The sequence below is a fragment of the Ammospiza nelsoni genome, chromosome 5 (genome assembly GCF_027579445.1).
Source record: "Ammospiza nelsoni isolate bAmmNel1 chromosome 5, bAmmNel1.pri, whole genome shotgun sequence".
In the NCBI taxonomy this organism is placed as follows: Eukaryota; Metazoa; Chordata; class Aves; order Passeriformes; family Passerellidae; genus Ammospiza; species Ammospiza nelsoni.
The window spans coordinates 29,637,193-29,658,764 of record NC_080637.1 but is presented as its reverse complement, the minus strand read 5'-3'; the positions used below and the strand labels follow the sequence as shown (position 1 = coordinate 29,658,764).

Here is a 21,572-nt window from a genome sequence, read left to right as displayed (position 1 = left end):
ATCTGTATGGGGTGCTATTGTAACTCCCAGGAACCTGAAGGAATCATCAGCATCAATGCCTACAGCATGCACATTTTGTCTGTAAAGTCTTAATCTAGACCACAGCACAGATTAAAAATGCCGACTACGTGATGTTGGAACCCAGGGAACAGGGAATATTTCTCTGCCTGCCCTGAGAAGTCCTGACCCCCAGGGGAGCACTGCTTTTAACCTTTGTCCATGGAGAAAGCTTCTAAGACTTTGGGATGAATTGGAATCTTCGAGTGTGTGAAATAGATAGTAGCATAGTTTATCACAGGGTGAAAAATTTAAAGTTTTGTACGAAAGTGGATAGGAGACAAGATGGATGATTTTTGGTGTTGTCTGATCTCCTTCTTGTTCTTCATCTGCTCCATCTTCTGCAGCATTGGGAGCACAGGGAGATTGGTTAGAAAGAACCGTAATGCAGATATTGCATGGAGAGAAAAATGATTAGTTATTGGTAGAAAGGTAAAAATAAAGTATGTTCTGATAGTTAATTGGACAAAATAGCTGTAAAGGACCTTGAATCTGTGTGTCTTGTGACTTTGGTGCCTTCTCTTTGTACACTGAGTCTGAGACGCAGACATCATGCTGAACTTCTGATAAGAGAAAAATAAACAGCAACCTGAAGACAGAAAAACCAAGAGTCCCATCCATCTCTCATTCCTGGCACAGAACTTTTTAGGGGTCTCCCCATCAGGGGGACCCACCAGGGAGGTTTTAACAAAACGACAATGAAGCAATTTTCAAAGAAGCTATAGTTCCCATCTTTTTGTTGTTAAGAGGAGGATGCTTCTCAACCCATAGACAGATAAGCCTGGAAAAGAGCTAGCAAAGCTCTTCAGACCTTCAGAGCTTGCTTAAATTCATGGTGCAGGACTCTTCTTCACTGTAAACTTTGAAAGAAAAAGCTGAGGGGAACTGTATCAGCACAGTTTGAAAAGGCATAAAGGAGCCTTTGGCTCTGCATAGGGCCCTGAGAAGCAGATGCATCCTCCTAAGCATAGATCCTTGCCCTCTGAAGCAGACAAGTGGCTCAACCATCAGATCCGCACTAAGAGAGAAGAAATCTTCATTGTGTCTGTTGATACAGTGCCACCACGTACCAAATACTGCAAAATTAACAAAGACTGCCTTGTCAGGGGCAAGGGCTGGAACGGAGTGAGCCCTGGCTGTGGGCTCTGTTCCCTGACTTGTGCGCTCTTTGTCAGGGACTGTTTAATCCAAAATTTACACTATATGCATGCAGCCTGCTGTCATACCTGATGGATCCTTCTGTGCTGCCCCAAGCGAGAGAGGGGCAGGTCTCCACCACGGGCTTCTACAGACCAACTAAATTCATCTCAGTTTTATTTCGATTACTTCGGTTAACGAGCAGCCCGTGCCGCGGGGTACACGGCCCTTCCTGCCGGGCATGACTGACCGCAGGCTTTGCGCCCGCGATGCCCGCGGCGGGTCGCGCTGCCGGCTCCGGGACAGCAAGTGAAGGGGGCGGCGGAAAGGAGAGGAGAGGGAGAGCAAAGAGCACGGGAGAGTGAAAAGCTGCGCCCGGTCCCCGCTCTGAAGCGCCGAGAGGAGGCGCAGGGGGAGCGGGCGCGGGGCAGGGCGTGCCGGGGCAGGGCGGTGCCCGGGCAGGGGCGGCCGCTGCCCTCAGCCCCCAGCTCCCGGCCCGGCCCGGCGCGGCCGGCGGGGCCCGGAAGGCGCCGCGCTCCCTCACGGCCGCTGAGTGGCGGCGGTGCGTCACGTGCGCGCGGCCGGGCCGTGCCGGGCGGGCGGGGAGGCGGCGGCGGCGGTGGCGGTGCCCGGGCGCGGTGCGACATGTCCCACCAGACCGGCATCCAAGGTACCCGCGGGGCTCTCCGCGCCTCCGCTCCGCGGTGCCCGCTGCTCCTCATGACAGCCGGCCCCGTCTCCGGCGTGGCCCAGCTAGCCGGGCGGGAGGCGGGCGCAGCGCCTTTCTCCGCGGGTCGGGGCGCGGCGCGGGGGCAGGCGGCCGCGGCGGGCGCTTAGCGGGCCGTTCCCGGCGGGATTTTTCCCACTGCTGCGCTCTTTGTTTGCTGCCGGAGGAGCCCGTCCTTTGCGCCGCGGGCTGGCGAGGGGGCGAGCGAACGGGGGAACTGCTGCTGGTTTCGTCCCCTGCGGCCACGCTCCTCGGGCTCGAACCCATAGCTCCGTTCCCAGTCAGGCGGAGCGTGCAGGGTTTATCGGCCCGGCGAAGCGCGCCCGTCCGCCCCGGAGAGGCAGGGAGCCCGCCCGAGAAAAGTGTTCGCTGCAGAGCCCCGTGAATGGCAGCACGGCCCGCCTGGGCTCAGGTAGTTCCCCCAGTGCAGGTTTCCCTGCGGCAGCGGAGTCAGCGTCCGGCCGGGGGCTGTCGCCGGCTCGGGGTCGCCGCACCGAGTTTGGGATGGGTTGGACAGCGCGGGATATGCCGGGGGCCGCTGCTGGCTCCCGTGGAGCGAGAGCCCTGGGGAGGAGCAGGAGCCCTGGCGTACGAGAGTCCACTATAAAGCTCATCACTGGAGGCCACAAAGGGGGAAAGTATGTGGGAACCTTTTTTTCCGTGTTTCCAGGCCTTGGACGGTGCGAGGAGCAATTAGAAGGAGACAGCGTATTGTTTCGCAGTATTAGCGGGCTCCTCTGAATCACAGAATTGCTAAGCAGGGATTATATAGCAGGATTACGGAGGGGTCGGGTTTTACTGTCTGGATTTCTGCAATCTGCGTGTTCGGTGACTAGCACCATGTACTTTGCCTGCTCTCCGGTATTTATTGTTGAAGGTGACTTTTGTCCCAGCCACGGCAGCCCTTAGCTGCTCTTCTATGCCCTTTTTTGTCCATTGGCTGCGTGTGGTTTGCACCCTTTTCCCGCTCTTCTTTTCCTTCCTTTGCATGCCAATCTTTGGTCTTTTTGCAGCTTCTTGTTTTAAGTTCTTCAGCCGTTCTCAGGCTAGAGGTGCACCTGGAATGGTTTTGGTTTTTTTTTTCCCAGTCTGGGGAAACCTGTTAGTGAATCGTAATCCCTTGTTCTCCAGGCGATGCAGGCGGGGAGGAGCAGAATAATACTCTGTTGCTTATTGTAAGCAAAAGAGTGGCTAATCCTCTTCTGCAGCTCTGCTTCGTGTTTGAGAATCATTTGTCCTCTGAGGAGAGCTGAAGAGAGAGAGCTCGGCAGCTTTCCTTCGGGAACCTGCCTCAGCAGGCACTAATCAGGAGTCCTGTTTGCAGCAAAGCATCAGCCTCTGCCATTTGGAAGAGGAATAGCTCTACTTGTGCCATTGCTGGCTTTAGCTACAAACAGGCTACTGTCACTCATAAACAATTACAAGATTTGGCAGCATGGGCTGCTTTTTTCTGGAAACAGAAATGAAGTCATGGGCACAGTGATATGTACCAGGCAGCTGCTAAAAGGACTGGACGTTTTAAACAGGCCAGTGCAGATAAATACTGTAGGAAGTTACAGAGTGCGGAAACTGAAGGGAAATACAATTGAATGGGTTTACAGTCTTCTAAATAGTTTTAATATAATGTTCCTTGCAAAATAGTTGTGAAATAAACCCAGATTTTGATTCTGTTGCCCTCTGCTATGCAGAAAGTTTAAGAAGAAAATAATATCACTGTTAGGAATTTAACAGCCTTCATGATGAGCAAAACCCATAGGTCACTTGATAGTGAGCTGGTTTCACAAGTGCCTCAAAATATTTTTCAGGAAAATGTCACAATTCTGGAATTGGTGTAGAGGCTGCTGTATTTTGTTCTTGTTTTCGTGTGCAATGTTGTAATGAGAGAATAAGGAACAAAAGGGTAATAGACAAGAAGAGGACAAAGAATGTTTTGGGGCAACAGAAAGTCTAGAAAATGGCACAATGTTTGGTTGCCGAATGGAATGGTGAGGACCAGCAGAGATGACTTGAAAAGCTGGCAGGAAATTACTGTGGGGGTCTGCACTGGGGAAGTCAGCTGGGATGAAACTGGGCTTGAACTGGAAACCCACTGCAATTGTTTGTTTAACACGTTCTTTTAACATGCCATTTTGGACTCTCAGGATGGGGCTGGCACCACTTGGATGAACATAAATGTAAAATGTTTTGAGTATGGGCAGTAATGTTGCTGGATCCCATCTGTTCACTTGGCCTCAACCTGACTATAAATAATCCATTTATTTGTTTCCTGGTGTGATGTTTGTTTTGCTGGTGCTGTGCTCTGTCCTGTGGGATTATTTAAAGGACCAGCTTGCAGTAAATGTTTTTCAGTAAATCCTTACAACTCTGGTATACTTAAACTGATTTGCAGTTGGATTATTTAGCAGGGCAGTTAAGAATAGTCTTCATGCGAGTCAAAGGCAGTTCTTTGGTGTGCTTATGGAATTGAGTCTGTCATGATGGTGGTATAGTGTCAATGTGATTTACAAACATGAAAAAATATTTTAGTTACTTTGTAAATTCACTGTAAAGCTATCATGCTACGGTGGGTTGGGGCTTGAACAACGTTGTCAACTATAGAAAGAGATTAGGTGGTATGAAAGGTGAGCAATGAGTGGCAGCTTCCACTGGTACTCTGCAGAGAGGTGCTCTCAGGAAGGACCATCACTTCAGCCAGACAAGCTCTAACATTTTCCTGGCAGGCGTAAAGTTTCTGTCTGAAAGTTTGTGCTAAGCCTGCAGACTTGGTGAAGCTGTTGTAATTTGAGATGCGTCATATTTTTATTGTGTTGCTGTGTTAACTCTGAAACATGAGATTGATGATATGATGTCACCTGTAGTTTTCACAATGTTGAAGATCATTTGGTATGCTAGAAAGCAGGGCTGTTTTGTAATGTTGCCTTTCATCTTTGTGTGGTATGCTGATGGTTGGAACAGTGTGCAGCATAGGAGCAGCATCACTCCTGGGTTTGTTTTGCTGTCCAACTTTGCAGCAAAGGGCCAATTGTACATTTTTTCCAGTATTGTTCTTACCCTCATGAATATTCTTTGTCCTAGGGAAGTGAAATGTGTTAATTTGATTACTTTTATTTTCTCTTTTCAGCTAGTGGAAGTGTTAAAGACATCTTTGTTGGAGCCAGAAATGGACAATACAGGCTTTTAAAAATAGTCATTGACAATGGTTAGTCAAATTTTATTCTTTTTTTTTTTTTCTGATTCTTTTAGATATTTTCCTAGTTCTTTTAATGACTTACACGTACAATTGTTTAAAAATCAGAACTCTGCCAAACTTAATGTTACTAAGGTTTTTCATATACAGAAGGTAAAATTTAAATTTTCGTGATCCTAAACTTTTTTACTACAATACTGTTGTATTTTTGCGTTTGAATTTTTCTCCCAAATGTAATTTTATATTTTACTGAGAACTGCCCTGTATTGTCTATGGATAGTATAAATAAGCTTATTCTTATTGCTTACTAAAGAAAGAGTAGAGGAAATTAAAATTTCCACACCTCTGTAGCATTTGGGCACTGTTTACTTTCACTAGACAGAGAGCTATTCTTACACAACAACCAGTCACCTTAAATGTAGAACTGTAAATTTTATACTGATATAGCCTGGTATAGGCAGATAAAAGTGCTGCATGTAGAAAGTCTTGCTAAAGCAGATGTTTAAGTGGTAATCTGACTACATAGAAAATGTCTTTATAAATCTGTGACTTTATTTAAATTTTCAAGGTTAAAGCTGTTTCTTAAATCTCAACATGTATGTATAAATAGAAAATTACACAGTTTCGATCAGAACTGGAGTTTGATTTTTTAACTTCTAGGCAAGGGGTGTAGACTGCAAACATTGAAAGACAGACTATATAATTACTTTTATTTTCTTTAATAGAAATGTTGGTTGTATAAGATATTTCCTGGTTTAGTCCATCTTTTCAAGCATGTCCGTTGTCCACTTTGAAGGCATTTGTTTTAGACTTCATTCATTTACAGTACAGTAAAAATCTGTTAGCTGGAGAAAGTTACATGTACATACATACACAAATACAGATACACTTTAATTGGTAGGTAAATAACCTACTGTTACCTTCCTTGTGTTTTCTTTTCTTAGGAAGTCTTCTGATATTTTAAGATAGGTTTCTTTGAGGCTGTGGGAGTAGTAAGATTACGGGCAGGACTTTGTGATAGTGTGAGTAGCACAAAGTAAATGCTGACAAACCATTGTTTTGGGGTTTTTTTTTCCCATTAACCAAGGCAAAACAATATGCTTTTGTGTATATGCTACTTTACAATATGAAGTGAAGCCTAGAAATAAGATACAAATTTAATACTTTCCCTATTTTTTCATTTCCTATTTTTGTGTGTATGTACTCATGTGTATAAAAATATATATATATAGATATAAACATATAGGTATAGGTATGTGCATTTCATCTCCATAAGAAGCAGAATCCAGTGTTTGATAGTATTTTCTGCAGTTCAAAAAGAAACCTGTAAAACTCCCGGTATACTGGAAGAAGAGCAGTTCCTCATCTGTCTTCAGGAGCTTTAAGGAACAGATAATAGCCAACAGATAAAATTCAAATCGTGTTTTGCTAATCTGAGTTAATAAGAGAAGAGATTTGCTGCTGGGCATGAAGTTTCTCTGTCTGTATCTTAAATCCAAGTGGGTATAAATCCACTTAGAGTTCAGAATTGGCAAGTACATTCTGAATTCCCTTGGTTTAACTGTCCAGCTTCAGGTAGTTCAGGTACTTTGTGTCTAATTCAAATAAGGGCCAGACACCCTTGCCCTGAGCTGTTCATGTTCTGTGAGTTACTGTGGTGGAATGTTTTGCTCAAAGTTTTGCTGTAGAGGCATTTGTGTGCTGTTGTACTTTTGTATGAAGTTTTGTAAGACCTAGGCTCCCAAAAGGTGATTTGTATACTAGCTACTATGATGGTCTTCCAACTGCTGCAGGACCCCATTTAAACAAGCTATTTCTATTCCACTTGTGTGGGCTAGTATTTCTTGGGAAGCTGTTAAATGTTTTGTAAGACAGTATGCTAATATTTCCTTTGGAAACAGAGGTGTGATGTATAAATAAGAGAAAAATCTTGTTGCTACAGCTGTTCACATAATTAAATACCATTGAAGTATTCTATACAGACTTAAACCAATTATACATAATAAACAACTTCAGTCATTTAAAGAGACCATAGCTGTGAAGCTATTTTAGAAAGAGGTTTATCTACTTACATAGACAAGTTAGTGATTAGTGCAAGCATATTCATTCCAAACTCTTTTCACTGTATAACTGGGTTATTGAGTCCTTACAATGAGTACAAACAGGAATACGTTATACCAAGAGCGATATAATTATAATTCTAAAATTGGAAAGTTTACTCTTGTCTTATTTATACCTAAGTATTCCAAATTTAAAAATAAACTTTTAAAATTTATTTTATTTTTGTTTATTTAAAAATAAACAGTTTTTATTTCCCTTCTGTGTATGTTATGCTAAAAAAACTAAAATCAGTAGTATTGCTTCAGATCAAAGAACCTGATGACAGCCAGCTTGTTACTTCTCTACTATCAGAATTTTGGTTAAAGTAAGTTAGGGTTTGAACATACACAGCTTTTGTAGGAATTCACCTACTTTTACACTGACTGTTCTTGTCTTCCATTCTTCTGGGCATAATTATGAACAATTAAGTGTCCAATTAACTTCTTATTGTAATTATTAATTTTGAGGGATGCTATTAACTGTATAGTTGCTAACCTGTAGCTTTGGTTATTGGTTTTAGAGCAGCTTGTTGTGGGATCCTCTAGACAGCCAGTTGGATCATGGGAAAAGGATTATGATTCCTTTATCCTTCCCCTTCTTGAAGACAAGCAACCATGTTACATATTATACAGATTAGATTCACAGAATGCTCAAGGATATGAATGGATCTTCATTGCATGGTCACCTGATCACTCTCCTGTAAGTAACATTCGTCAGAGGCTTCACGGTAATGATTTTTCAACAGTACCATTTGATCTGAATCTGAGATATGGAGGAAAAGGATTTGAGGAATGAAGCATTCCCCAACCTCTTCCTACATTCCAAGAAGAAAACAGCTAGGAAGATGCTTTTTTAAGATAATTAAAGAGCAAATCAGTAGGTCTGGATGGAGTACAGCTGATCCTATGTATTTTTAGCCTGACTGGTGGACACGATACAGTTTTTTTGCCCTGTTTGTTGGTCTTACTGTCAGGATTTCAGAAAATTTATGGAAAGATATAGGACAGAAGTCTTAATGGATGCTCATATAGAGAAGAATTACAGTGTGAGCTCAAGCTGTTTATTCTGTTTGGCTTGCTGGCTGCCCAGCTGGCACTCGTGGCTATGTGGTGTGCCACAGAATACACTCCTTCTAGTGCTTTGAGAGCATGGGAGAGGATCGAGGTCAGAATTAAGGATTTCTAGGAGAAACTAGGATACCAGTTCTGGGAATGTGGGATAAGGGAAGGCAGAAAGCAAAGCTTTTCAAGTATTCCTACTGCTTTCACTAGCAGTTAGGAAATCATAAGACATCAAAAGTTGATGTGCATAGAGAGGATTATGTGGAAAAGGTGAATGAAGTATTGTGGAGAGGATAACATGATGGTGAAATAAAGTGGGAAGGTGGAACTGCTGAGAGAGAAGTAAGTGACTATGTGAGATAGCAAGTTAATAGGGAGCAAAAATAATTTTTCCACTCTAGTTGAACCATAACTATCTGAAGTCACTATCAAATCAAAAGTAATAATGAGTTAGTTCTGTTGCATCCATTAGTAAACAGACAAGGTGACAACAGGTTCAAACAATTGTGGTTTTTCCCATTTAAAATTAGTAACAATTATGTTGATTTTTTTTCCTATTTAAAGAAAAGCTCATACTCCTAAGGCTGCAATTCAGTTTTGAAGTTACTTTGATAATAGTACATAGTATCATGACCTTGTGAGTTTAATAATATGAGCAAGTATCATGATTCAGAGCTCTTCTAGTTTAATAGTGCAATTTCAAGACTTGAAATACTTGTTCAAGAAAGTATTGTTTGTTGATGGACTTGGTACACCAACATGTTGGATTCTCTGTGTACATCAAAATTTTAAAAAAAGAACCAAACCAAAAAGCTACTGTTCTATGTTCATACTATTATATGCTAGGTTCGTCAGAAAATGTTGTATGCAGCAACCCGGGCAACGCTTAAGAAAGAGTTTGGAGGTGGCCACATTAAGGATGAAGTATTTGGAACTGTACAGGTATGTTTTTCTTTTCAAGGTCAGGACACTGACTTTAAATAATTAATATTGTAGCTGATGTTATTGGTATGAATGTGGGTTGCTTATGGTCTTTTTGGATTAAAGAAAAAAAGAGTTAAAAGCTATGTGTGTTATTCCAGTGTTAGAGTGTGTTTAAGCTCCCTCGAACAAGTTAATAGATATAGTTCATTGTCAGGCTTAAAGTCCTTGCTTCAAATCGTTATGGAAACTAAATAACCTAAGAATAATAGGCATAGCTCTCATCTCTTTGCATGAGCATGAGTTCTTTAATGGAATGGAAGGAGTTGGAGGTTTGAGGAAGAATAGAGGATATTGTAGTAGGGAAAAAAGCTGTGAAAGAGAAATGGGCTGTTGTGGTGAACATGAGGCTAATAATTCTGTTGCTCACTGAGTAAATAATTTGTTATATTTATCATTAACCTGTCATGGAGGCTTCATTATTCTAACAAACATATGGAGAGGCTGTATTCTAGGGGAGTAGATAACTGATGTGCTAAGGGGGTTTACTGGTAGGGATCCTGTTATTTTTTTCTTGTCTGTTCAATCAACCAGTCTTTCACTGCCTCTTGCAGCAAACCATTAGCAGTCTATGTAATATATGGAATTTGTGTCTAGCCCTACAAGTCTGAGCTTCCATCTCAGTTTTGAGGAGAGAGCGTTAGTTCTGTCTTACTGTTATTTCAGAATGGGCCTGGGGCACATGGAAGATGACATTGATATAACTCACTTTTCCCAGGCTCATTATGTTACAGCTTATATATCTCTAAAATGTTGGTTTCAGTGTCTTTATAAACTTCTTAATTGTTGTGGTCTTTAATGTTCATCTGTGTGAAAATCACAGCTTCTTCAAGGTGTTCAATTTGCTGATCTTACTCAGGGTCTTGATCATCAGCGTCCAGTGGGTTACTTTGTCTTTATTTTGTTAAACCTAAGAATGGTTTGGTTGCAACAGGCACTGTTACTGTGGTGGAACCCTACTGTGATCCCACCTGCTAATTCATAGGTATAAAACTGGGTACCTCTGGGCTTCTGAAATAAGACATAATGGAATATCGGAATATTGAAATAAAATGAACATAATTGTATGGAAGGCAACTGATTTTTGGAATGCTCCATAGAAAATTATTGAAGAAAAGTTTCTAAAATTCTAAAAAAACCCTAATAAATATTGATATTATGCTTTCAGGATGATGTTTCACTGAATGGATATAAAAAATATTTGATATCACAATCCTCCCCTGCACCTTTGACTGCAGCAGAAGAGGAACTTCGGCAAATTAAGATTAACGAGGTACCTAAAATGTCTTCAAGAATGTGTGGGAAATGGTGCAGAATTCCAAATGTATTGTAGGGAAATGTCTTTCTAGGGCAAAAAAAGGCAGAACAGAAAATGGAAAGTTTCAGAAAGTGTGAGTGGATAAGCATATAAATATACTTTTGAATGGGTTGAAACTACAGGGGGATGGTGGCAGGCATTGAAGTGGCATGAGATCTCTCACGGTGGTTGAAAGGCCTAGTGTCTGAATCAGAGGCCCGGCAAATGCAGAGCCTAATTGTTGCAACTTGAGCTTTTAGTATCACTGGATGTCCTTCTTTGTGAAGGGTGACTGGGCACTGGCACTGGTTGCCCAGGGAGGTTATGGGGTCTCCATCCTGGAGATATTCAAAAGATGTTTGGACAGACAACTGGGTAGCTGGCTCTAGGTGGCCCTGATTGAACAGTCTTGTTGGACAAGGTGATGTCTTCCAACCTCAGTCATTGTCCACATGTGATTGCCTGCATTTCCCATGGTGACAGAAATTGTAGAGAAAACACAGAATAGCAATTATTGCAGTGAGTGATTGCCAGGAGAATTTCACCAGCCTTATACTTAGAGGAAAGGTGCATAGTTTCTGGTACCAGTGCATATGTCTTTAAGACTGAGAAGAAGGGAAGAGGATTCCAATAAAAATAAAACAAATAGCTGATCACTTTAAAAGACTGATTTGCTTATGCTAAAACACTTTTTAGAAAAATCTCTATCCTGAGAGAGAGCCTTTAAGCAGAAGAATTGATGATTGCCAAATCGCTAGTGACTGAAAGTTTCAGAAGACTCTTTTTATCACATTTTTCCTTCATTTCAACACTGTTTATGTCAGATGTATATTAAAATAGGTCATGTGCTGAACTTATTTGTTCTTTAGACTTGTATGTTCGAGCTGTGGTACATGTGTTTGAAGTATGATTTATTTCTGCAGCTGGGTACCATTGTGTTAAATACAGTTGTGTATCTTTTGTTTTCACTCTATTGTGCTTTTGCTGCAATTTTATTCACTTTTTTTCCCCAGTGGTGTCTTTTGTTAGTTTTCTTGTCTGATTTCAACAATTCAATGCAGAAATCATTAAATACTGCATTTTACTTGATCAGCTTTAAAAAAATAAAACAGTAATGAATGTAAAACTTCTGGATTGGGATTGGCAATCGCTTCTAGTATTAGTGTATGTACAATGTGTTTAGAAGGTGATTCATACAAACCAAGTCTTCATGTGTTCTGAAATTTCAGCAGCAATACCTTTGCTTTTCAGGGACACATAAATTATATATTGCTGCCATTTTTGCTTTGTTTGAAACATCTCACAATACATTAACTTACATCATTTTTCTCTTCATTGTTTGCACCATTACAAAGCCTGTAGTTAGACTTAGAAAACGAAAAGCTTTCTGATTTTAAAAAGTTTTCCATATGTATATTCTTTCATAATTACCCTAAGAAATATTTTACTGGGCCAGATCAAAGGATCACCTAGACTGTTGTCAAGTCCTTGAGGGAACAACAGAAATCTGGGAAGGATGTAGGAGCAGGGCAAGAAGGCCATAATTACCTTAAATTCTCTTCTGTTGCTTCAACCTTTGCAGGTAGGGGGCTTCCTGTGCAACAGATGACATCTTACTATATTGTTCTTCTTAATGGGATTTTCATCCATCATCCATGTAGTCTTGTCATTTCTATAAATCCACATAAAGGTTTTGTTGGCCACAGGTCCTGTGACAGCATATTCCACAGCTTGACAAAATACTTTGTAAAGAGCCATTGACTGCTCTGTAGAATCTCTGGTTTATTCTGATACCCCTACAGATAGTATGGTGAAGGCAAAAAAGAGTAATTCAGTCAATCCTCAGTTTCCCCCTCCCCTTAGATAAAGCCCTCTGTATCCCAGAGTGCCAGCCATGTCCTGGGCTGCATCAAAAGCAGTGTGGCCAGCGTGTAAAGAGAGGTGATCCTCTCCCTCTGCTCTGCTTTGGTGAGATCCCCCTGGAACTCTGCAGTCAGTTCTGGGGTACTCAGCACAGGAAGGACATGGACCTGTTAGAGTGGGTCCAGGAGGGGGCCACGAAAACGATCATAGGGCTGGAACATACTCCCTGTGAGAAAGGGCTGAGAGAGTTGGGCTTGTTCAGACTGGAGCAGAGAAGGCTTCAGGGAAATCTTAGGGGCCTTTCAGTACTTAAAGGAGACTTGTAAAAAATAAGGGGACGGATTTTTTAGTGGGGCCTGTTGCAATAGAACAAGGGAGAATGGCTTTAAACTAAAACAGGGTAGGTTAGATTAGCTATGAGCAAGAATTTGTTTTATGGTGTGTGATGAGGTACTGGAAGAGTTTGCTTAGAGAGGTGGTAGATGCCCTATCCCTAGAAACATTCAAGGTCGGGTTGGATGGGGCTCTGAGCTACCTGATCTGTTTGAAGATGTTGCTGCTTTCTCTGGGGGGGGGGGTTGGACTGGATCACCTTTGGAGGACCCTTCCAGCCACAATTGTGCCATGATTCTCTATCCATGGACTCTGTTGTATTCCTTATCAGTTATGTCTTCCAGGCTGACAAGTCTAATCTGGGTAGTTCTTCCTCCTAAACAAAGCACTCCGTACTTCTGATCCTTTTGCTTTTCTCTGCAGTTTTTCCAGTTCTGCTATGTAATTTATGAGATGGAGGGATGGGGAAGCCAGATCTGCATGTGGTATTCAAGATGCAGGCATGTTACTGATATCTCCAGTGCGTAATAACGTGTTCTGTTCTCTACTCTTTTTCCTAACAATTTGTAACATCTCATTGTGGATGGGGAGTGTTCAGATTTTTTTTTTTGCCTTGGGGTTATTTTCAGATTTAGTCAGAATGACATGCAAGGTCTTGCTCCTGAATGGTAGTAGCCAGCTCAACTCAGTCACCATACAAGTAGAAGAAGAGGGTTTTTTCCTCCTGGATACATTTACATTTATTCACAGGAAATTTCATCTGCCATTTTATCCAGCACTCAGCAGCCATTATTAACTAAATCTTAGCAGTGTGAATTTAAATATTCTTAAGTGACTTAGGTGCTTTGTTCATTTTCCTAGATCTGGAGTTACACTGGGTTACTCTCTTCCCTTGTCTATCTCCACACTTCACAGCTTGTTTTTAAGTTTGGAATACTTATTTTCTACGTGTATTCTAATCTAGATTCTAGACTATGATATTTTATGATGGTTTGTTATTTTTGTGATGCCTATTTTACATTTGTCAGTCAGGCTTTTATGCAGATTTAGATTTTGCAAAACATTTTTTCTCTTACCTTGTTCATAAATTTACCAATCCTTGTGCAAAGTAAGCTCCCCACCTGCTTTCTTTTCCTCTTTCCTTGTTGCTGACAAGCTTTTCTTGAAAATGTGAAGTACAAGTATGTTTTGCCACAAGTGTTTGTTTTTAATTTTTTATCAGTTTGTTTCATATTTTATTAGCATCTCTTTTTAATAAAGCTGCACATCTTCTAGTTGATAGATCTAGGGCAGGAAAGGTCCACACTTTCCATTTGGTACACTTTTTTGACTTTTGCAGCTTCATAACCAATGTTAAATGTAATTGTGAAACTTTAAAAGTAAGTAAATATATTAAAAAAGCAGTAGTTAGACAATAAACTAAGACTGAAGAAGACTGGAGGCCAGAGCTCATTTTAAGAGAAACTGAATGAATACTTAGATAAACATAAATTCTTGAACATCAGCTTTAAAATAACTGTTCTCTCCAATAATTTGACACTAATATAACTTGATTATGAATAACTGTCTAGCTTGTCCTGGATTTTTTTTTTTTTACTTTGTGGTAGACTGTCTAGAAATAAAAAAATAGGATTTTGTTTGTTTATTTTGTTTGCTTTCGTTTTGGTAGATGCTGTTTGCAGGAGTATGTTGAAGCAGGAGGGAGAGTAGAAGCTTTACTTATCCTTCTAGAATATCAGTTTGTCTCATAATTTCTCTCTTCCTTCAAAAATTTTGACTCCCTAGAAATCATGTCTTTGTTTTGATCTAAAATTTTTTAAGCTATAACAAAGTTTATAGGGAATATTTTCAGTTTAAAATATAACACAACATGTGAAAATCAAGATTTTTTTTCCTGGATTATTGTTGTCTTTGTAACAGATTTTAACTTAGAATTTCTTCACTGACACTTGAACCAGTTTTCCCTCTGATGACTTTGTTGCTCTCCTAAGCAGAACAGAGCATATTTCAGAGATAAGAAATTTTGCAGGCTAGCAAACAAACATGACTTGTAAATTAAAAAATGCAAATCTTTTGTGTATGGGGATGATTTCTTGGGGTGGTTTATTCTTGTAATAGCTACTGCTAACTCTGTGTGTAACCATATGAATTGCATAGTCAGTCATTGTATGAAACCAAATAAATGCCTGCAGAGGTTTCTTTTAACAACTCAGCTGACTTGTGTTCCAGGTACAGGCAGATGTTGGTGTAGATACCAAGCATCAAACACTGCAAGGAGTAGCATTCCCCATTGCTAAAGATGCTATTCAGGCTCTGGAGAAACTGAAAAATAAGAAACTCAATTATGTACAACTGGCAAGTATAAAATACGTCAACTATTTTTTAATAATGAGTATAAAATAGATTACCCACCTATTAAATAATGTGTGTTGATGTAGTATGCTGACAAATTACTATTTTGAATTAGATTAATCCAAACTTTATTCCATCATGTCATGTTCTCTGTTTTTTTTTTTATGTATTAACTATATTCATGTTTGCTTTGTTTACAGCAAATTGATATGAAGAATGAAATTATTATTTTGGCCAACACATTTGATACTGAACTTAAGGACTTGCCAAAAAGAGTTCCAAAGGATGCTGCACGTTACCACTTTTTCCTGTATAAGCACACACATGAAGGAGACTATTTGGAATCCATAAGTATGAGAAAATTTCTCAATATGAGACTTTACTGGCTTGTTTCAAATTCCTTAGGAATTTTGAGTCAGAGAGAAGGATGTGTCAGCATGATCATAAATTTCAGTCATTTGGTTGTGAAACTGTGAACTTGTGAAGGAGAGCTCTTATGTGAGCTGTCCCTTTTGATTATGAGCACCCATAAATGTGAAAACATACAGATACTGGCCATTCTCTTGTCCCCTGTTTGAAATGAAACACTTGCTGAAGCAAGAACGCTCCAGAACAGCACTACACATTTTGCTTTCAGATTGCATAGTTGATTTCCATTGCCTCTTTGCTATAAATGGTTTTATGATACAACTTTTGATGGAGTGTATTTGTGGTCTGATTTGTGTCATTGTTTTCTTTTCCTGCAGTTTTCATCTACTCTATGCCAGGGTATACCTGTAGTATACGGGAACGAATGCTCTACTCTAGTTGCAAAAGTCCACTGTTAGAAATTGTAGAAACACAGTTGTGGATGCAGATAGCGAGAAAGGTAAGTGCAGGGGGTGTATGGGTATTTTCTCCATACCTGTCTTCCCTTCTTAATTAAAATCTATAATTGTCTCTGTCACCACCTTGTGTAAACAATGACAAGTGTAATTTAGTTTGTCCTGAACAGGAAATAATTGTTGATGGAGCTTGAGGATCAAAGTTAAGTCATGGAAGTTTTACTGTGTTTCATAATTTCTACACTTTTATCTTGAACAAAATATCCTTGTGCATCAAGGAAGTATTTAAGAGTACTTTGAAGGACTTTATAGCATTAACATGATTTCTTACTCAGAGTTGTGTTGTATTTTGGACCACGACATATTGCTGTTGTTAAACACTAAATTTCTTTAAGCCATAGTTATGTATGGATTTTCAAAATCATTTCAAGCTGCAGTTCTGAAAATTAAGACTGCTATCTTAGGAGTCCTTGATGGGGCAAACAAGTATTTGCAAGTACGCTGATCTTTTCACTCTAAAGATTTTACTGCAATACAAAAAGTTGCTTCTCACCTCCCAAGTAGAGACCACAGAAATGATCCACTTGTTACCTATGGATATGTTTTTAACACTTTTGTGGAAGCTTAGTTTCTGTAGAGATTATGTTTACCTTAAAATAGCAGAATTAATACTAACCATTTTTAGTAAGATGACAGGAATTAACTAGATATTTGCTATGTGCATTTGTATGTAATTATTTTTCTGAAATTGCCTTTCTGCAACAAAACTAAAGCACCATGTGACTCCTGAAAATTCCTGCAGACTGAAATTTCTGAAGCATGTCCTTGTAGCAGCAAAACTGGGGCTGGCAAGTCTGTCAGGTGTTATGGTTGGCAGGGCATGAAGTGCTGAATGCTCAGCAGAGCAAGGCCATAGCATTTCTCTGAATCCTAAATTCCTGCAATTTATAACAGGGGACTTTGGCTTGAGAACACTATTTTCTTTCTGTTTGGTTTCATATATCTAGATTTTGAAAACTAAAACACTCCACTCCATTCTGTTCATTATTTTAGCTTTTCCTTGTTAAACACTTGAGTACTTGCTGAGTGGCAGTAGCCAGCTAATAATATAAGCTTCTTTATAACTCCTCCCCCTCTTTCTCAAGAGATAACAATATGCATCCACATTGTGTAATTAGTTAGTGTTTAAAACATGTTATAGGGAACAGTTTTGATTCTTAAAATGTCTAAATGCTTAAAATGAGTAAATAAGTAACATAGAATGTGTTCTCCTAGTTAGCGTTAACAGGTACACTGTGCCAAAGCTTGTGACAAAAAGAAGTCCTTAGCATATGTACTGTTTAGTTGTGCTTACATTTCAGGAAACTAATTAAGTCACACTTAATAGTGGTAAGAGTATAGGGGAGTTTCAGAAAAACTATCCAAGATTTCTCAGGGCATTAGGCACAAGTTGGAGAATTTTTCATGCTTGACTTTGAACATTATTGCACATATGGTTTTAATATAGTATTGAGTTTCAGCAAAGTTTCTAAATGTTTTTGACTTTGAGTATGATTTTTTTTCTGCCAGATTGAAATAGATAATGGTGATGAGTTAACTGCTGACTTTCTTTATGAAGAAGTACATCCAAAACAACATGCTTACAAACAGAGTTTTGCTAAACCAAAAGGTCCTGCAGGGAAGAGAGGAATACGAAGACTGATCAGAGGTCCAGCAGAGACTGAAACACCAAGTGATTAGAAACTGTGTTTGTATTTAAGTATTAAAGTAAGAAGTGGAATTCTGGCTTTTGGTAATGAACTGAAATCATTCCATTCATAGATGCTAGGGATAAATAAAAGCTCTTTGTACTCTTCTCTTTTCTGACCTCAACACTTTTTATATTGTTACATGATTATATTTGTTGACCATGTTTTATGACATATAGAAGAGATAATTATTTTGAAGCTAGAAGACAAAAAAAACTAAGATAGTACCCCTTTATTTTAATTTAGAAGCCATTATTTAATAGCTGTACATGTGATCATAAACTTTGCAGACATAAGACTGTGAAGCCCATGTATTCTGTCAGTAAGTCACACCTGTATTTTTATGTGTAGCCTGTTAAACCTCTAAGACTTTCCATGTGAGAAGAGATGAAGGACTGGTGTTGTCCCAAATAAAACTTTCTTTTTCCTTGTAGCACTTAAGGACAATAGTAAAATAAAAGGTTGTCTTTGGATTTTGACAGGACGCATTGCTGGATTTTGTTGTTGTTTTGTTTGGGTTTTTTTTTTTCCTTGTAATGGAAAAGATAAACTAAAATCAGTTATCATTCAATTAATATAAGCATTCAGGAATAGATGGACATTTTCTGAGGCAAAGACTTGGTCATCTCAAATTTATAACTGATTTAATGAATTATCTTATAATGAAATCTGACATAAAACACAATAGCTTTTCCAGACTTCTGTATCACTCATAAGTGTTACATACTAGGTACTGAATGACCAAGTAAAAGGAGATTAAAAGTCAATGAGTTAGTATATGCAATAGATTATGGAGCTGCTTTCAGAGCAGTATGTCTAAAGTAATTAATTATCGATGCAGTTGGATCTAAAAATGTGTAAGTTCAGTAAAAATGAAGCAGTGAGTTATCCTTGAAGTCCTACTGTGTTTGTACTATCAACTGCAATTTTTACTTTAAGGATATTCTGAAAATTAGTTTTTCTATATGTTTGAACTTCAGTGTAACTTACATCTGTAATTTAAGTCCAACTAGGTCTTGAATAACTGCTGGCAGCAAGCCCCTAGTTAGGATTTTGATGATTTTTTCTTCCCTTCTTCAAAATACTTAAATCAGCCAGAATAGTCTAAACTTGATTGAACTGTAAGTAATGTGTTTAACAGGAAAAGGAAAACTAGATTATTTTAATAAGTGCATTAAGGGGGAATTAGATGTAGAAGTCAAGTATTGGATGACCTTAAATATTTAAAACTGTGTGATGAGGCAAATACTTGTGAATAGATTATATTCCCAGTGAGGACTTGCTTTTTAGTGTCTTTTATGTGACTTTTGTGGTTTTTGAGTTTTGTTGGTTTTGGTTTTTTTAAAGCTACATGGGAGTTGCCAGCTTTGGTTATTGGATATTATCATAGCTGCTGGATATACTCATTATAGAGCTGAATAGTGTGTTTACCTGGTGAAAGATGGATTTAAGGTTTGTAGGGGATAATGATTTGACAGAAGTAGTTCCTGAAAAAAAATTTGTTTTATCTATTATCTAGTCTGGCTATACTAGCTTACTGTTGACATCTGAGATTGCACTATATAATGTGAAGGTTGCAATAGTGGGTATTACCGTGGGGTTTTTATATGCAGCAGAAATTTTACACTTCAGCTTTTTTTTTCATTTAATTTTACACACTACATCAGTCCAATTCAATAGCTCTTGATCCTCAGCTAATCTCCTGCTTGCTTTTGTGTTCTTTTCCTGCCTCTTGCCTTCTGTACTATGTGTCAGGCAAATGTCATTGTTTTTTAAATATGGTTATTGTGTGTGCAGCTCATTGTACTCTCTAATTAAATGTATTTTTGGTTAACTCAAATATTTGCAACACACCTAATTCACTTTGGAATTTTTGTATTGTTTTGGTTTTAAGGACTGTAGCATTGAAAAATTACTGCTTGAGGGTTGTTTGAATTTAGTATTCCTGCCCTTGTGCCAGCCATAGCAAGAGTGCTCATACCTCTACACTTTCTTGAGCTGGTAAAGAGGTTCAGCTTTTTAAGACTAAATATTTTATTTAAATAATGAACAGTTTGACCTGATATGGTTGTGTGGATGTTGTGATGGTTTTGTTGGATGTTTGTTTTGGGGTTTTTTTCACTGTTGCTTTTTGGTTTTGTTTTTGGATTTTTGTGCAATGCTGCCCTAGGTAGATGAGGATAGGAGATGGAAAACTTAATCTGGAGGAGGATGAGAGCTGGTTAAATGGTTATGCAAGAGCATTTATGATGAGCTACTTTAGAGTTCAGCCCAAACCAGACATTGTAAATTTCCCTATGTGAAAATATTCTATGTGATGAATATAGCCCAGACAGGAATCAGTCATAGCCTGAGCATGTCTGCTTCTCTTTTCCCAAAAAGAGAATTATATGAAGTCTTGCACTGCTGGCTGCTTCTCCAGGCCTCTTGTAGCTATTCTCCTAAAAGCAATAAGAAGTATCTGTACAAAAAGAACAATCTGTCACGTTTACATCTACATAGTTGCCTCCACTTCTGTTCATGAATGTTCAGAACCAGGGCAAAATGTGGGCATTAATCAAAGTTGCTCCATTAACTGTCCCTGGTCATTAAATAATTGAAAGTGTCCATTCAAATTGCTGGCCTTCATAAAGCCCAAAAGCAATGCAGCTGCTTGCAGTTAAGTCACAAGCTATTAAATAGTTAATTAAAAGGACAGGTAATTATTTAATAAATGTTTATGTTGCAACTTAGGGAGATCTTGATCTTTTAAAACACTCCTATCAGTGGTTAAACTAATCAAGGTAAAAATTGCTTTGTTGCTCAGATTGACACTCTAAATGAAAAAATTTGTTTATCAGTGTGTTTATGTATTCAATGAAAGCCACCTTCAGATGCTAAAATTAACTAAATTTACCTTATCTATTTTGTAATTTACTTTATAAATAAAGATTGATGCTTTAGCTTGGTGTTGTTTGAATCATTTCATAGTCTCTTTAATGGAGATCTAAGATCAGAATGTGTAATAGGCAGTTCTTACACCCCACAATCACCTAGTCCCATGAGAAGGGAGGTGAGCAGAAACAGAATTCCTGGCTTTTGCTGTTAGAGAAAAATCTCTTATGTTAGAAACAGCTACTCTGTCATTGCACCAGGGGCTCCATGGCAGAATCCAAGGGTGTTCTCCTGAGGTTTCTGTACTTTCAGTAATATGCCCCTTCAAAAATTTCTTCTGTACTTTTAAAATGCTGAAATAGTTGACAGGTGATTGAACAGTTCTATCTGTTCTTACTTGCTCAGCATGAACTACTATACTATAACACTGGATTTCTCTCAGCTCCAGTTCTATGAAACCAGATCATCCCAAGTATCTTGAATTACCTTATTATAGTAACTAAAACAAACAAGTATGCTAGGATAATTTAATGTTTTTGGAGGGAACAAAAGGAACTAAAGTCAGCTACTCTTATCCTCTGTTAGTGTTTAGAGATGTTGACTTTACTGTATGGAGACCTCAAAGAAAATCTGGGGTGGGAAAGGGAAGTTCCTTCTCCTTGTCCCCTGAATATTTAAAAAAAAATTAGTTGCCACATAAGTTAGCTAGCTTTACTTAGTTAACCCCTCATATTCACTAAAGAAGTTCCAAACTTTTTTCTAAATTGTATGAAATAGAAGCTAACATGCTTCATTTTCAGTGAGGAAGGGAAACTACTGCCAAAACCTCACTGCTGTGAGCAGCACTGCAAACAGTAATGGTCAAATGTGACAGAGCAGGAACTCCTATGCTTGTGGCTGAGATTCTCCTCACTGAAGAATGTCACAGTTGGTGTAGGAACAAAAATGCTCTACCCTACCCGAGGCAAACAGAGCTGAGCAGGGAGTTGCTACAGCAAACACTTCTAGACAACACTGTAGCTGCATTCCAG

General features: G+C 39.2%; 1 protein-coding gene across 2 annotated transcripts; it reads left to right on the top strand.

Moving 5' to 3' along the window:
• Positions 1–1,703: 1,703 nt before the first annotated feature.
• Positions 1,704–20,609, top strand: TWF1 (twinfilin actin binding protein 1). 2 transcript variants are annotated; one of them, XM_059472722.1, is made up of 9 exons: positions 1,704–1,864; positions 5,043–5,120; positions 7,729–7,907; positions 9,116–9,211; positions 10,419–10,527; positions 14,977–15,098; positions 15,296–15,446; positions 15,842–15,963; positions 17,489–20,609. In XM_059472722.1, exons 1-9 carry the CDS (start codon positions 1,840–1,842, stop codon positions 17,657–17,659), a joined length of 1,053 nt encoding a protein of 350 aa, XP_059328705.1. In that variant the 5' UTR covers positions 1,704–1,839; the 3' UTR covers positions 17,660–20,609. The 2 variants fall into 2 exon arrangements, with proteins under 2 accessions (XP_059328705.1, XP_059328706.1); XM_059472723.1 differs by lacking the exon at positions 14,977–15,098 and having other exon boundaries at positions 10,419–10,523.
• The last annotated feature ends 963 nt before the right edge of the window (positions 20,610–21,572 follow it).

Coding starts and splice junctions, on each gene's coding strand:
- TWF1 (XM_059472722.1), top strand. CDS start 1,840: ATGTCCCACCAGACCGGCATCCAAG. Junction 15,447..15,841: donor AGACTATTTGGAATCCATAA/GTATGAGAAAAT, acceptor CTTTTCCTGCAG/TTTTCATCTACTCTATGCCA. Junction 15,964..17,488: donor GGATGCAGATAGCGAGAAAG/GTAAGTGCAGGG, acceptor TTTTTCTGCCAG/ATTGAAATAGATAATGGTGA.